The sequence below is a fragment of the Trematomus bernacchii genome, unplaced genomic scaffold, assembly GCF_902827165.1.
Source record: "Trematomus bernacchii unplaced genomic scaffold, fTreBer1.1, whole genome shotgun sequence".
Lineage (NCBI taxonomy): Eukaryota > Metazoa > Chordata > Actinopteri > Perciformes > Nototheniidae > Trematomus > Trematomus bernacchii.
The window spans coordinates 12494388-12511891 of NW_022987582.1; the positions used below are offsets into that span (position 1 = coordinate 12494388).

Consider the following 17504-nt stretch of genomic DNA (forward strand, 5'->3'; position numbering starts at 1 on the left):
AAAAGGTTGAGAGACAAAAGAAGGCAGAGAGGCAGTAAACCCAACTAACCCTGGGGTCCAGAGGAAGCAGCCTCATCTCCATGCTCTTCAGCCACTGTCTCAGAGCTGTGATTTGACCCCTGAACTCGCACTGCCATTGACTCAAATCCTCCACTTCTCTCCTAAAGCAGAAAAGATAAATACACCGGGTAAGATCATCTTATTCAATTAAATATCTCAAACCTCTGTTAAACATGCACTAAAAGGATGATTCAGATCACGTTATTATCAATTTGACATAGAGACACATAGGTAATATCTTCTCCTTTTATGGTATCTCTTTAATGTTGTTGTGCCGTCACAAGGTTTTGGTTGTTTTTTGTCATCATATAAAGAGCTGAATACATTTCTACAAAGTTCATTTGTGTAATGACTTTAAGACTCCGGGAACGTAGTCACAAAAAGCTCAATTGTGACCTGGACTGAAGCAGAAAGAGCTACAAGGCCTTAAACATTTATTATTCTTAACAAAAGATAATACAACCCAGGTTTAGAAAAAAATATCTCATTAGGGAGGCATATGCTCTCTTTCTGTCCGTTGGACTAGAACCTCATTTTTCCCGTTTCATTATGTTTCAATTTGATTTTTACACTGTGTCCTCACTTCCCAATTAAAAGCTCTGCCTTTGTGCCGTTGGCAGACACACCGGTCTACATAGCTCATACAATTGAACAACTGTCGACACAGGCCATTTGTTTTCTTTTGAACCTGACTGTTGGCAGCCACTTCAAATCAAGCTGGTTCTTACTTGGATCACAGTATTTGATCCAAATAAAGTTCAATTTCAAAGGAACTAGCATAAGTTCTTATATTGGACACAATCTGAAACTCATTAAACATTTCTCAACGAGTTGGGTATTTACTTGTACTGATTTACTTCTACGGATCCTTGAATGTGTCAGATAATCAAAGGCACAGGTTGGTTTTCGAAGAATAAATGACATTTGTAGACATTAGCATACCCATATCTCTGATCCTGTGAGGTAGGCGATGATGATTCAAATAAAGCACTTCCTTTATCCTGCATCATTGGAAAAACAAAACACAATAATCGTTCCGATCTTAAGTTGTGATCACTTTTACAGCATTGGACTGATGACACAGGTGTTTGAACATTATTTCCTGCATTTGTACCTCCCTGTCTCCAGCCTCTGATGTGGGGAGAGCCGGGAGGGAAAGGGTCAGATCGGAGTAGTCAAGGGAGCTGAGTGAAGAATTCTGGGAGGTCATTGCACTGTTTCTTCTGTTGGCAGGGTCCTCCATCAAATCCAGCAGCTAATGAGGCACATAGAGCAACATATGTACACATCTGGTGTGAAGGAATGGGGATGTATATCCACATGCATACCAGTAATGTCCAATGGAGAGGTACATTCAAAATGGCTAAATGGTGATTCAGGATATTTTAAATCCTAAACAGAATCTTTTTCCGGGGACATTTTTTATTTTATGGCCAGCTAAAACCGGTATTATGTAGGTCAGGTCATCATTGATATGTAAAATCATTATAGCAGACATGGACCTCGGGGGGATCATTACATTATCTGTTGTAGATCAGGTCTTGGACTAAGTCAATGTTTAACCTGATTCGCTCTCTTTCTTGGGGATGATTGTAGGCTAACACCGCCCTCTTGTGGCTAACTACTGCTTTCTCCAGATAGAAAATGCATACTAAGCCACTAGGTTGACTTGGAATTATTTTAACAATAGAGAGATCAATACAACAGCACGTTTGTAGGATTTTGATCAAATTACATTGACTTTTTTTGCATTTTCACCCTTGTAATACATACATCCTTTTGGTTAAAAATCTGTCATATTTTAGCATACAACTGGCTGCTATATCATTGTTTTGCTCCAACAATGTTGTGTTTTTAACAGGGAGGGACAAACCAGAGATATTATGTGAATTTTCTCATTGTAGTTTTCTACTTTAGCATTAAGGGCTGTCAAAATAGTTCTCAATAAAGATTCTATCGTGATGGTTTTTTATTTTTTTAAGTTTAGTCAAATTGATCATTAACACATTTTTGCATCTTTTTAAAATATATTTGCGCTCAAAAGTTTAGGGAGGTGAAGAGAGACGGTACTAACATGAGATCAATATTTCATTTTCTGATCACAATTATTGTCAATATGTTACTTCAGACAGCAGCACCACGAATGATATTCTGCTCTTAATAAAAATGGCTTCAGATGCATGGGTATTGGTGCATGAATGACAAGATGGTCTCTTTAGAGCATATTTATTTACAACATGGTGTTAATGTTCAGAACTTACAACAGAATCCACTCACCACATCATTCAAAGCAGAATATACCCCATAAGCATAAACAAACCAGTTCAATTGCTAAAGTGATATACTGCTCAAAGTCAGTTAAACCTGCAGTTCTCGTTATTTCACATCAACATTTCTTTGCCGAAAATCCTTTGAGAGGTTATTAAAACATGCAAGGCAAATTCAAGATATATCAAAAATCAAAATGTAAAGATTTACAAAGGTAAAACATTTCAAAGATACATAACAGAAATGCAGAAAAGTAACTTAGCAAAATCAAGCAAAATCAAGCTTTAAGCCCTTTGTTTAGTTTGCAAAGGACATCTAAGGCAGAATGTCAACTGAAATAAGAACATTTAATATAATACATTCATTCATGCAATGTGATGCTGTATCAACCATGTCAATTCTCCAAATATATCCTTGTAGCACTTTGGTAGGTAGGGCTGAATTTACAGAGAGATAATACAAAAATATACCAAGAAGAAATCAAATCCAAATGAAAGTAAAATAATAAACATGCAGATGTGTTTATGATTTGGGAGTGTTCTCTAAAACATCATGATATGACAACACATATATAACTATTAGTAATCAAGTAATAAATATATGAAAAATGAAGGTGTTCCAAGAAAGTTATCCCAAGATGGTGTCAGGTTGCCTCAGCTTTCTTCAAATGTGATGTGCAATAGAGAAGAATGGACATACTCAATGGCAGATCTAGAATTTAAAAGAAAAAAAAACTATGATATAAAATAAACCGTATCATGCAGCGAGAAAACAATATAACTTAAATACATTTGCAAAACGAATTTTGATTGATTGAATGTAGCAACATTTTTTGCAAATGAGATGATGTTAAAACAAAATGTTGTACCTGTGTGACTGCGTGAGGACGTGGACTCACAAATCCATCCAAGTTGATGGGATCGGATGCTTCGGCCAAATGAGTATCTGTGCTCGTACGATGGATTCTGAGGGACTGAGGCAGCTGGCAAAAAAAAAATGAAAAAAAAAAACATCAGTCAGAAGTAATCCGATTTTTCACACAAAATAGTTCACTAATTATATGAAAATATAGCATGAAGGGTGGGTAACATAGCACCAATGAATGGGATAATCTAGGCTCTGAAATGTAATCGAACAAACACCAACAAAAAGGAAAAACAAAACCAACTTACAAGGACAAAAAATAACAGGATGCAGGTCTGTGTGGGAGAGCAGGATCAACTCTGACATCATCTCGGGATTAACCAGGAACACTTGACTGATGGTACATATAAAGAATCTAAAACTTGGAGTGTTTAAAACAATGGTGTAATGAACCCCAAGGTTACACAATTCTACAAAATATAAGGGCATGAGTACAAAATAATTGTGAAACTTTTTTCTGAATGGTCTGCAATTTGTCTAATTCTGGAATTAGGGTTTATTTAGTGTTGTGTCTTATTTGGTAGTGTCTAACAGGTGTATTCTTACTGGGTATATTCTTATACTACCCAGGTGACATTAAACATAAAAGCATAACTATACAAACATTCAGAAATGTGCAGGCATCTATGATTTCTTAGAATCTGTTTAAAACATTAGAACTAAGTTGACAAGCAAGTATGTCATTAAGTTGGACTGCCGAAAAAGATACAAAATAGACACATCCTTGATTGTCAAAGGGAAACTGGAAGAATATCTCTTTGACATACATAAAGTATATATTAGTTTCAGAAAGCACTAGTACACAACTTTTTGTGTGTACAAATGAAAAGGTCACTTAAAAACCTGAAACCTAAAAAATATAAACTGACTTGGTAATTGGTACTAGAGAAAAATAATATTTATATCTAATAATTTCTCAATATATGAGGCACATGTTTAGGTATCTGTGGTATACGAAAAAATGAATAGCCTTGGCAATTCTTGTTGTGACCACATGTTGGGCAGAATAAATAAACTATATTTTCTTTGTTACTGTAACTAAGTTTTCCTCTTCAAATGCAACTTTAAAGTGCATAACTACGGGTGGATCTTGGGATATTGTTAGGAACAGAACTAGATCATCAGAATCTGCGGCTGTAGCCAGTTGAGGAGGATGAGAAGGAAGAAGATGAGAAGTTCAGGCTGAGGCCAGTGCCAGCATCGATGCTTCCCCTCCTGGAGCCTGTTCGTGATCCGGTCCTTGAGCCAGTTCGGGAGCCATAAGCAGATCCAGGGCCACTGGCATTGTAGGGACTGTAGAGGCCTTTGCTGGATTGTGAGGAGGCCTCCAGAAGTCTTAGGCTAGTTCCTTCCTCAACCATACTCTTGTCCATTGCATCTTTGAAGGATATTTTCAGTTTGGTTTTTGGACATGTTAGATATTTAGAATAAGTACCCACATCTCTCAGTTTCTGGGCAGTGCGGGCATCGATTGAGCCCTTCTTGAGTGATTCATCCAGTGATACTCTGCCCTCGACATCAGGCTCAATAAGTCCACCAGTAAGATATTGGACTTCGAGGAAGCGCTGGCCAGCCTCATAATACAACCAGCCTTTCTTCAGAGCCTGGGAGGCAGACATCTTTACTTTAGTTCTGGGGTCTTCAAATCCATTGAATGCTTTTTGAGCCAGATTGAGGCGATCAACCATGATTTTATCCACAAGGCCTTTTTCTTCAGCATCGGTGACTGAGAATCTCTCTCCAGTTGTTGGATCAATTATTCCTCCTGTGCACGCTTGGGCCTCCAACAATCTTTGGCCAGAAATGTTGTCTACCAGGCTTCTGTGTATGGCCTCAGTGATAGACACCTTCTCCAGTGTGTCTATGTCCAATATTCCAGCTACGGGACCAGTCTCCTCTGCTGGGTCATTCCATATGATTGCAGGTGTTTTAATTGAGGGTATGGGGCTCATGGGAGAGGAGTAGGTGGATCCAGCGGTGGAACCAAAGGAAGATGAGCGTGAACGAGTGCCTCCAATGTTTCCAGAAAGCATTTCAGCAAATTCTGTAATGGACAGGTTTCCAGAACGGTATGTTTCAAGGGCATTCTTGTCAATGAGGCCACGTGAAAGGGCATCCTCGACATCATACTGCCTCCCCGACCTCCTGTCAATGATAATGGATTTGACAGTACCATCAGAGGCGGTCAATGTGAGCTCTTCCCATTCACACTCCTGCTCAGCAAGCTCCAGGTAGGTTTGGTGGTCAATGAGTCCCTTCCTGTAGGCCTCATACACAGTCATTTCTTTGCCTGTTTCAGGGTCAACAATGACAACTCTGCGTTTACGAACTGAAGATTTGGAAGAGGCCTTACTTTCCCGCTTCTTTTCTTTTAATTGCAGAAGCAACAGGCCAGTGTGGGGATCAGTGACGCACCTCTCCATGAGCTGGAGGTAGGTTAGATTTTCCTCAGTGTTAGGATCAAAGAAACCTTTAGTGTCATCAGATGGATCCGTCAAGATCTCATTCATTTCCTCATCGAAGAAACCACGCTTGTAAGCCACCTCAACTGGCAGACGGTGACTTTTCTCTGGGTCAATTATTCCACCAGTGGCAATCTGGGCTTCCAGTAGACGGATACCGTGATCTTTCAAAATGAGCCCCTTTTGCATGGCCTGGAACAGGGAGATTGTCTTGCCCGAATAAGGATCTCTATATCCTGTCACTGCACGTTCAGCAGAGAGGAGTTTGTCTTTGAATTCAGGTCCTACAATCCCCATCCGCACCGCTTCAAGGACAGTCAGTTTGAGGTTTTTGATTGGGTCAACGACATATCCTGTGGCTGCCTGTGCCTCAAGGAGCTCAAATGCTGTGCCTGGCCTGATCAGGTTCTTCTTCATGGCCTGGTAAACTGATAGACGTTCCTTTGAGGACTCCAACAATACACCCGCAATACAGCTTGTGCCCACAAGGTACCTTGATAGTCTTGAGCTAACTTCTTCTACTGTAATACGACCTTCATTCAGTGCATCGACTGTCTCCTGGTCAATTATTTCTGAGCGGACCAGCTCCTCAATTGTAATCTGTTCTCTTATACCACCCATCATCAGCGTCTTGAATCCCAGAGAAAGTAGGCGCAACCCACCGTCCAACCTGCATCTCTTGAGCAGCTGAGCATATGACAATTCCTCGCCAATGACAGGGTCAACAAATCCTTTAACACTGTCAGTCAGTCTCTCGTTGGTTTCTTTGTTGATATAACCCCTTTGCATGGCAATGTCTGCTGGCAGGTGGAACTGGAATTCAGGGTCAATAATACCACCAGTGGCAGTTTGTGCCTCGAGCATTTTCATAGCATAATCCTCGGGAACAAGATCCTTTTTCATGGCCTGGAAAAGAGAAATGATTTTCCCACTGTACGGATCTTTGTATCCTGTGACTGCTCTCTCAGCCGACAAAAGTTTATCATGTAATTCAGGGCCAACAACACCCTTGCGAACAGCTTCATCCACTGTAAGTGTTTCATTATTAACTGGATCCACAATGAATCCTGTTGCAGCTTGTGCTTCTAGGAGGCCGAGGGCTAGTTCTGGTTCAAGGAATTCTCTCTTCATTGCTTGGTACAAACTCATCTTGGAGATTGATTCTGTCGAGACACCAGCAACGCAGCCGGTGCCATACAGATACTGTTTGACATGTGTCAACTCCATTACGTCACGGATGTTCCTCTTGCCCTGTTTAAGTAGGTTGTATGTCTCCAAGTCAATGATGCGGGCATTGTAGAGCTCCTCAATTGTTATTCTTCGCCTTATTGTCTTACAAGACATTGGACTATCGTGTCTGATGATCTCTCTCTGCTCCATGATTTCAATGATAATGATGATCATCCGCTCTTTAGTGATTTCACCAGAGCGATATTTATCCATGAGCTTCTGCTTCTCCTCCTCTGGAAGCAGATTTGAGTTCAAGATCTCCCAGAGGTTCATTGGTTTATCAGCAAGGCCCTCAAGTGGAATGTCAATCTGTGCGGTGGTCAGGTCACTCTGTGTTTGTTCCTCTGTGTAGAGGTATGTCTTCTCAACAACAGTAGGAGACTGAGGCTTGGAGAGTGGTAGGATGTGAAGGCCTGTCTCTGGATCTTTGCGGCACTTCTCCTTAAGCTGTCTGTAGGTGGCATTCTCATTGGTTTCTGGGTCTGTGAAAGCCTTGTTTTCTTCAGAAGGTTCAGATAAAGCCTTTTCAATTTCTTTGCTGAAAATGTTCTTCTGATATGCAACATCGGTTGGGACACGGTGGCTGTTTACAGGGTCAATGATTCCTCCACTCACCATCTGCGCCTCTATCAGTGGCATGGAGTGCTCTTTCGGGATGAGATCTTTTTGCAACGCTTCAAAGAGTGAGATTTTGTTGCCTGTGTATGGATCTTTATAGCCAGTAACAGCCTTTTCTGCAGAGAGAAGTTTTTCATGCAACTCTGGACCAACGAGACCAGACTTTACTGCCTCATCTACAGTCAGGAACTGATTCCTTACGGGATCTACAAGGAATCCCGTGGCAGCCTGGGCCTCAAGAAGAGAAATACCTGTGTTTTGTCTGAGTAGCTTTTTCTTCATAGCCTGATAAATGCTTATTTTCTCCTTGGTTGGCTCAAGGTAGATTCCAGCGATGCTATCAGAGCCCTGGAGGTATTTATTGACATTGGGATTCTCACTGACTTGTTTAGGTGTGGTTTTGCCTTGTTGAAGGAGGTCAAAGGTTGGTTTGTCAATGATTTTAGAATCATACAGAGAGCTAGCTTGGACTGGAGCTCTGAGTCCCTTGAAGCTGGACTGTTCTTGTTTCTTGGACTCTCTCTCGTCTACAATTGTAATGACAATCTTGAATATCTTCTCGATTGTAAGCTTTCCTGACCTAAATTGTCTGAGCAGGTCAAGCCTTTGTTCCTCTGTGAGATATTCAGAGTGGATGATTTCCCAAATGGTCATCTTCCTGCCCTTAAACGGCCCAGAGTCAAGCTCCACAGTTGCCTGAGTCATAGCCTCCTTTGTCTGGGCATCAGTGCATGTCGACTCGTCCTTTGCATTGATTGCTTCGTCAGAAAGAGGCAGAAGCTGGAAACCAGTTTTCTTGTCCGTGACACATCTCTTGAAGAGCTGTGAGTATGTGACATTTTCTTTTTTGTTGGGGTCAAAGAAGCACTTTGTTTCATCAGTAGGGCTGCTAAGAATCTGTTTCATTTCATCATCAAAATAATTTCTCTTGCAGGCTACATCATGAGGAATGTGATGGCTCTTCACTGGATCAATTATGCCACCGGTGGTCATCTGGGCATCGAGCAGTCGGATTCCTTGTTCTTTAGGAATGAGATCTTTTTTCATTGCCTGGAACAAAGATATAGTCTTGCCAGTATAAGGATCTTTGTAACCTGTAACAGCACGCTCAGCAGACAGAAGTTTTTCGTGCAGCTCCGGACCAACAACACCTGCTTTGACAGCTTCATCCACAGTGTACTTCTGATTATTCACAGGGTCAACTACATAGCCTGTTCCCGCTTGGGCTTCAAGCATTATCAAGGCAGGCCCTGTCCTCATCATGTCTTTCTTCATAGCTTGATAGAAGGACATTGTCTCCTTTGACGAGTCAATAACTACACCTGCAATGCAGTTTGTACCCTTCAGCGCTTTATGGACGGGCTCCATTTCCGACACCTCTTTGACTGTTTTATTGCCCTTGTGCAACTTGTTGTAGAGGTCTTTATCAATGATTTTGGATTCCAGGAGATCAGTTGCAGGAACAGGTGCTCTCAGACCATCAAAGTTAATCTCATTCTTCTTCTCTTTTTCCTCTGCCACGGTAATCACAATCTTTATAATTTTTTCGATTGTGATTTTGCCTGTCTTGTACTGACGGAGAAGGTCCTTCTTCTGATCCTCGGTGAAGTATTCAGAATTGATAATTTCCCAAATGGTGATGGTCTTCCCCTTGAATCGACCAAAATGGCATGGACACGGTTGTTTTGCTGAACATATCCTTGGTCTCCTCCTCTGTGTATATACTCGAGCATTGAGCAGCTTTGTCTGTGATTGGCAGGAGTAGCACACCGGTGTCAGGGTCAGTCGTGCATCTCGTCATCAGCTCAGAATATGTCAACGGTTCCTGAGTGCTGGGGTCAAAGTATCCCTTTGTGTCATCTGAAGGATTTACCATAATCTTGTTCATTTCATCATCATATTGTCCCTGTTTGTAGGCCGTTTGATTGGGTACACGGTGACTATTTATAGGGTCGACGATGCCACCGGTTGCAAGCTGAGCCTCAAGGACCCTGATGGCATGATCGTGTTCCAGCAAACCCTTCTTCATAGCTTCAAAGACAGAGATCTTACCACCGGTGTATGGATCTTTGTAGCCAACAACTGCCCTCTCAGCAGAAAGCATTTTGTTGTGCAGTTCAGGGCCAATCAACCCTTCCTTGACAGCCTCATTGACAGACAGTTTCTTGTTCTTAATAGGGTCTAACATGTAGCCTGTGGCTGCTTGGGCTTCAAGAAGGATCATCGCAGTGCCTGGAGTAATCTTCTTCTCTTGTGATGCTTGATAGATGGACATTTTTTGTTTAGATGGTGTCAGAACTCCAGCAATGCAGTGCTTTCCTTTAAGAATTAGTTTGAGTTTGTCAGTCTCACCAAGCTGTTGCACAGTGGCTTTGCCTTTCTTGAGCTTGTCAAACTCCTTCTTGGATAAAAGGCCGAGATCATGAAGTCGGCTTGCAGGTACCTTATCACGGATGCCGTCAAAAGACAGAGGATCTGGTTTCTTCTCCACACTGTCTACTACATCACCTGCATTTTGACCATTGTAAACATTCTTCGTTGTCTCAACTGTTGTTGCACTGATGACTTGAGTGTTTTTGTCTTTCTGTGCTTCCTCAAGCTGCTGCAGCTGGTCGCGCAGTTTCTTGTTCTCTTCTGCAAGAACCTTTTCCTGCTCTAGTCTCTTCTTCTCCAGTTCCAGCATTTCTTTTTGCTTGTTGAGCATCTCTCTTTCAGCCTCTTTTTGTTTACTGAGGGCCTCATCCATGGTAGCATGGAGTTTCTTCTTCTCCTCCTCCATCAGTTTCCTCTGGCGTTCCTGTTCATCTTTAAGAGCTTTGGCCTTTTTGGCTTCTTCTTCATACTGGCTCTCCAGCCTCTTTTTCTCATCTTCAATAAGCTTCTCTTTCTTCAAAAGCATCTCCTTTTCTGTCAGGAATGTCTGCTGGAGCACTGTCTTCTCGTGTTCGATTTGTTTCATCTGTGCATCAGCCATCTGATCAAATACAAAGTAGAAAACATAAGTTACAACAGGTATATAGGTGAGACACATATTCAGAAATATTCTTTACTTGCATTTTTGTATTTTGTGTATGTCATTTGTAATGGATACAATTGTACAATGCACTCTGCTTATGCATATTGACATCCACATCATTCCTAAGGGATGTTAAATGTGCAATTGTTGTCTTGTTTTTTTTATGTAAATACATCTATGAGAATGACTTTTTCTAACTAACAAACCACAAATAAAGGGTCACAATCCATTTTTTAAAAGACCCTTTGGATTGAATGGCCAGCTTATAATAATATATACAAAAAGGTCTGCATGGACACCATTTGAACATTATAAAAACCATGATCCAGTTCATTTGCTACTACTTGAAGAAAATAGGAGAGCAAAATATGATTCCACTATTTGTGTGTTGGTGGCTTTGCTTATCAAGGAGGTCACACTTACTGAAATACATCAATGCAGTGCATATCAAAAATAAAATGCAACTTATTTTTGATTTGGTTGAAACTATTATTTAAAGGTGGGGTCGGTAAGTTTGAGAAACCGGCTCGAGATCGCTAGAATTTGAAAATACACAACCGGAGAAAATCTGCCACTTCCTTCCAGAGCCCCTCCTCCAACACACACGAACGCGCACATGACCAATGAGGGCACGAGATAAGTTTGTGCACAGATGGAAGGCTGACAGGCAGGTAGGCCATCCAGTTATTTTAGCTGGGCCGGCTAAAATGATTGGTCGTACTTTTTACAGTACTACGGCTTCCACAGATGACATTTTTTTATGGATTTTTTGTCAAAGCACTTCAGATATTCATTGCTATCGGGATGTTAAGAGCATTCCATGGAATATAACAAAAAGTGTATCTCGAGCCGGTTTCTCAAACTTACCTACCCCACCTTTAAACAATTTGTGATGTATTCTTGTCTTTGAATTTTACTTGGTGAGTATCGCTACCGTACCAACCTGTTTTGCAAAGGATTCATTTTTTCGTCCATTTATTTGAATAGGAAGGCTAATAATAAGTTATGGTCTAGAACTATGTTAGCAGTGATTTCTAAATCACGCAATCACAAATTAGAATAACATAAAATAACCCATCGCAACAACAAGTGTGTACCGTGCAATTTTTTGTGTCATCTTGAAAGAGCTACGGTTGTGTTGTTGACCGCTTGCAGGGTATTTCTATCATACATTTGTTCTATATTTGGACAGTTTTTTTTCCAAAATGCTGTGTATGTGTTGGCAAAAGAGTGAACATGTTTGTCTAATTTGCTTGTGTTTTGTCCACATGGCCACTTTCAAACTGAAATATGATGGACTAGATTCCAATAATTCTATCGTTGGAGTATTAAAATATAAAAAAAGGAAAACTTCTGTGAACTGACAAATAAAGATATAAAGATATTTAATTTAATTTTGGTAACAATAAATCGCTGTATATCTTGATTTTCTATTTGGCTGGATCTCAACCTTTGGAATGTATTTGATTTGATTGATTTGATGTGTTTTATCATTTAATACATTTAGTTGCACTTGACTGTAGGTGAAAACTTCTACTGGGTGTGTTTGGGTTTTAATTCAATTAGTTCTAGTAAATATTTGGGTGTGTGTCTTTCAATGCAATGCTAGCTTTAAAATCAATCAAGCTTCGGTTGAATTTACTAAATTGTTAACGGAATATCATAATTTTAGTCTTTTCAGTCTGACTTCAAATGTTCTCATTTATTTTGGAATTGGGTTTGCAACTGGTTTTCAAAAGTGAAAGTAATAATATGGAACATGTCTCAAAATGAGAAAGCGTGCCGGGATATGAGGGGACATTCAGGATGTGATTTGCATGAGCACAGTGCACTGTCAAAAAGACAAAATCATATTTATAATCAAAGGTTTCATGATTAGTATGATCGGAGAAAGGTATAGAGGAAATTTGAAGAAAGACGTTTGTTAGTTTTAAGAAAGAGTTAACAATGACATAAGCTGCTCTGTTATGCCATTTGTGACACAATACCTCTTTTGACTTATTTTGAAGTTCTTCTGCGTCCTTTTTCAGTCTAGCCTTCTCCGTCTCTAGGTTTGCGATTGCGTTACGTAAATCGTCAGCCTCTTTGCTGTTATTACGTCTCTCCACTTCCAGTTGTTGCGTTACGGTCATTTTGTCTTTGGTGGCAATCTCAGTCTCATGAAGACGGGCAGCAATGTTATCAGCTTGCTTCTTGAATCTTTTAGCCTCCTCCTCAGCTTTGGCCTGAGCTACGCTGAGCTGAGAAACCTGAAGTTTGAGTTTTTCGGCCTCCGCTACGATCTCCAGTTGCCGCTTCCTCTCTGCCTCAAGGGACTTCTGGTATTCCTCTGTTTCCTCATCCAGACGCTTTTGCATGAGTTCCTTATCCTCCAGCAGCCTTTGCGCCTGCTCCTGAGCCATGTCCTTTTGTCTTTGGAGCAGCTGGGCCTCAGCTTTAAGTCTAGAGGCCTCCTGTATGGCCTGCATTTTCTCTTTGAGCATTTTCTCAGCAAGAGCTCGTTGCTGAACCAGGTCCTCCTCTGCAATCTGTCTCAAGCGAGCAGCCTCTTGGGATTCCACGCTTAGTATAGCAGCATCCTTTGCGAGCCTTTTCATATTTTCAGCCTCCTCTGCAAGTAATTGCTGTGCCTTATCTTTGTCTTTCTTGATGAGGAGTTGATTTTCCTTCTCTATCTTGAGTTTCACTTTGAGGAGCTCCTCCATCTGAATCTTGACTTTGAACAGCTCCTCCTCGACCTGGCCCCTTTGTTTGACGGCGTCGTCGACCTCATCCTTCAAACGCTGCAGCTCGTCATCCAGGAGATCTTTCTGTTTGTCAGTATCGTCAAGCTTGAGTTTAACCTTTGTGAGCTCTTGCTCCACTTGGAACTTCTGCTTCAGTGTTTGCTCGGCAAGTTTTTTGTGCTTTGCCATTTCGGCGTCGGCTTTCTTCTTCTGCTCGAGTGCGGAATTCTCAGCTTGTGCGCGTTTTGCAGCTTCAAATTCAGCCTCTTTTCTTAACCTCTCGGCATCCTCTTGAGCTTTGGCTTGGATTGCAGCTTCTTTCTCAGCAGCTGCCTTTTGAGATTCTGCTTCCTCTGCTTGTTTGCGGAGGAGAACTGCCTCCTTTTCTGCCTTCTCCTTAGCAGCCTCTGCCTCTTTGGCAAGTTTCTTGGCTTTTTCGTACTCTTGCTGGAGCTTCTTATGCATCATGCTATCCTCCTTCTGCTGGGCAAGGACACTTTGGACTTGTTGTTCAGCCGTACTGCATTTCAGTGCTGCTTGTGAGGCAGCAACAATCTGTTTTTCAGCCTCAGAGTCGGCCTCGTCTTTCTGCTTTCTGGCTTCTTCGGCCTTCTTCTTCAGACGATCGAGCTCATCTTGGGCGATTTTGCGTTGTCTGCCAGCCTCTTTCTCTGCGGCAGTGATCTTCTTAACCTTTTCCTCCGCTTCCCTTCGCCTCTTCTCCTCCTCCATGGCAAGCTTCCTTTGTTTCTCTGCCTCCTCCTCTGCTCTTAGTTTGCTCTGTTGAGTTTCCTCTGCAATGTTCTTCAGTTTATTGAGTTCTAGTTCCAGATCAAGTTTTCCAGACGAAGCCTTCTCAAAGTTGAGCTTGAGAATTCGGATTTCTTCTTCGACAACGCGTCTCTGTTTCAGCGTGTCGTCCACCATTGCCTTTTGTCTGTCCATTTCAGCCTGAGATGACTTTTTGAGTTGGACGATCTTTTCCTCGATCTCTTTCTTGTGCTGGTTGGCCTCGTCTTCAAGAGCTTTCCTCTGGTAAGCCTCATCCTCAGCTGCCCGCCGGAGTCTCTCATTTTCTGCCTCTTTTTCTTTCAAGGCAATTTCAGCTTCTGTCTTTAGACGAGTGGCCTCGCTGATCGCAGCCAGTTTCTCTTTGAGAATCCTCTCAGCCTCTGCTCTCTGACGGGCTGCCTCTTCCTCAGCAATTTGCCTCTGATACTTGGCTTCTTCTGCGATGGCCCTTAGCTTGCCTGCTTCCTCAGCCACGTCCCTCATCTTGGAGGCTTCAGCATCAAGGAGCATCTTGCTCTTCTCCGTGTTGGACATGGTCTCTTTTTCGGCCTTGGACTTCAGCTGAATGAGAATTTCCATTTCACTCCTCATTTTGGCAAGTTCATCCTCCAGCTGTTTTCGTTGTTGTTGCGCTGCAATGACTTCATTCTTCAGGCGGTAGAGTTCATCTTCAAGGAGCGATCTCTGCTGTTCCGCGTTGTCAAATTCGGCCCTGAGGCGAATCAGTTCCTGTTCGGCAGTGAGTTTCTGCTGAGCTGTGCTGTCAGCAACCTTCCTCTGCCTCTCAAGTTCTTTCTCTGCCATGTCTTTTTGCTTAAGCGCAGACTCTTCAGCTTTGGCTCTCTTTTTTGCCTCACGTTCAGCCTCCTCCTTTTGTTTCTCAGCCTCTTCCTGAGCGAGGCTCTTTTTGTGAGCTTCTTCCTCAGCCTGCAGCCTTAGACGGAGGGCCTCGTTGGCTTTTTGTCTCCATTTATCAAGCTCTTTTTCTGCCTCTTCTCTGGCTTTTAACGCATCTTCCTGTTGTTTCTTGAGATGTGCCGCTTCTTGTTGCAGCTGCAGGACAGTGCCATGCTCTTGTTTGAGCGATTCTTCCAGCTTCGAGGTCTTTTCGACAAAGGATCTCTGTGTGCTCTGGAGTTCTGCCGTGGCGCTCTTCTCGGCTGCCACGTGAGCAATCTGGATTTGTTTCTCCTTTTCATTCTGGGCTTGCTTCACTTTCCTTTCAGCCTCTTCCGCCTGCATCTTGAGGTTTTCAAGGTCTTCCAGAGCTTTTTGCTTTTGCTTAGCAGCTTCTTTCTCTGCTTCAGATTTGCGTTTGAGTTCTTCCTCTGCTGTGCGCTTTTTCTGGGTCTCTTCAATGACTTGTTTGTGGAGCTTTTCAGCTTCTTCCTGAGCAAGCTTTCTGAGTCTCTCAGCTTCGGCTGCTTTTTCACGAAGCTGCTTGAGCTCAGTTTCCGCAGTAGACTTTTGATTTAATGTTGTCTCCAGTTGGATCCTGATAATGTGGATTTCCTCCTCGATCTTGGTCCTGCTTTGAAGAGCATCGTCCACAAGTTGACTTTTGTCGTTGATCTGCTGCTCTGAGAGATTTTTGAGCTCATGAAGTTCCAGCTCAATGTTTTTCTTTTGGTTTTCTGCATCTAAGGCAGCAACCTCTCTCTTGCTAACCTCTTGCTTCATCTGGTGCTTCAGCTCATCAGCTTCTTTCTCAGCTTTGGCAATGGCCTTTGCGTGAGCTTCGGCTAACTTCTTCTGTTTGTCTAACTCGGCCTGCAGATCGGCCATTTTTTTCTGCTCTTCAGCTTTGAGTATCTTTGCAGCTTTCTGCATTAGTGGAAGCAAATGGTAAAGAAAAGGATTACAATCAAGCATGACATGTTACAAGGTAGCACTTTACATTAACTAGCTCAAACCGGTGTGGATTCAAACTGTGATTACTACAGTAATCATAGCCTAATCACACTGGAATATGAGCAACTTAATGTACTGTTGTACCCTGGCAATGTTAATGTTAATGTTAGCTCAAACATCAAGTCAAAGATCAATCAAAAGAGTCAAATTAGATGCACATTCATCAAAGTAATGTTAAATTCACGATGCGATCAAAATAATTCATGACAAAACAATTCGGGAAAAAGATGGATGATGAGAATGAATCAATGAATGTATGGAAACAAAATATCACTTCACAACACAGCAAGAAAATCATATGGCATGCAACTGTAGCTGTAGCACTAACTTAAAAAAAACTGCCTCATAATTGTTATTCAAATAAAATATTATATGTCTACAATTGACCTCTAATGTAAAGAATTAAATAAATATGTTTTATTTATTTAAATATTTAGCAATTAAGAGTCTCAAATAGTGTTATTTGTATGTGTGTACACACATGTATTATATGATCACTACCAAATCATTATATATTTAATTTAAATGTTCATTTAATTAAAGTGGATTTATGCAAATAGTTTTTGGCAAAAACCTTTTTTTAATAACGAATAAATGCTTAATTTTATAGTATTTTTCACATCAGGCTAGTTTCTGTCTCATCCCATGCACTGGGGGTTCTTTAAATCACTTTTACCATGAAAATGAATGGAAAAGAAAGGTTAGGACAACAGGCTCAGGTGTCACTTTAAAGAGGAAACCAGAGTTGAAAGAAGCACTGTAACGTGTGTTAAAAATAATATTTACTACATAGTTTAGGTAAGGAAGTGCAGGTGAAGAAAACAATTCTATAAAACTTTGCAGTAGAAGCAAAAATAACCAATACGCCAGGAAAGCCAAAATGAAGTTTGAAAGAGACACAGATGTTAGGATGACAGAGAAAATGGAGATGACACGGTACAGTAGAAACACTGTGAATAATTTACCTTTTTAATGCTCAAACAACTTAAGCATTCATCATGGCAAAGCACTGGCAAGCAGTTAAGAGAAGCAACAAAACAAACAATAACATTAGGGTTAGAAAGTAAGGAAAAACTTTAAACTTGTGTTAATTTGGAGGAAAAAGGAGAGCTGAAGATCATGATAACCAGGCTGAAATATAGAGTCACTTTTATTCTAACTTCAGGAAATGAAGTGTCCAGAGAGAAAGGGAAAAAAGAAGATTTGAAGTGAAAGAAAGAACCCCTCATTTTAAAACTACAATGTAACAAAACACAATGAATGGAGATGCAGTATGGACCACAAACACAGTGTGCTGTATTTATTTTTCTAGGTTTAGAATGTCAATGAGAATTCTGGTCTCATCGCAGCTCCCAAAGGAATATGTTTTAATATTGTTTTCACTTTAATGTAAACACACTCAAACCTCATGCTCAAACCTTTTTGCAGTTATTTTGTACTAATCTCTTAATCCTTTGTCTTGATATGATCACTTCTGAGAGCAAATCAAATGCTCCA

At 41.2% G+C, this 17504-nt stretch overlaps 1 protein-coding gene across 1 annotated transcript in view; it reads right to left on the reverse strand.

Moving 5' to 3' along the window:
- Positions 1–2270: 2270 nt before the first annotated feature.
- Positions 2271–17504, reverse strand: part of LOC117480184 (plectin-like) — a 71135-nt gene continuing 55901 nt past the window's right edge. Inside the window, 5 exon segments of the mRNA XM_034127397.1 lie at positions 2271–3039; positions 3197–3310; positions 3501–9227; positions 9229–10536; positions 12567–15920. Coding sequence (XP_033983288.1) covers positions 4374–9227; positions 9229–10536; positions 12567–15920 — 9516 coding nt within the window. The 3' untranslated portion in view covers positions 2271–3039; positions 3197–3310; positions 3501–4373.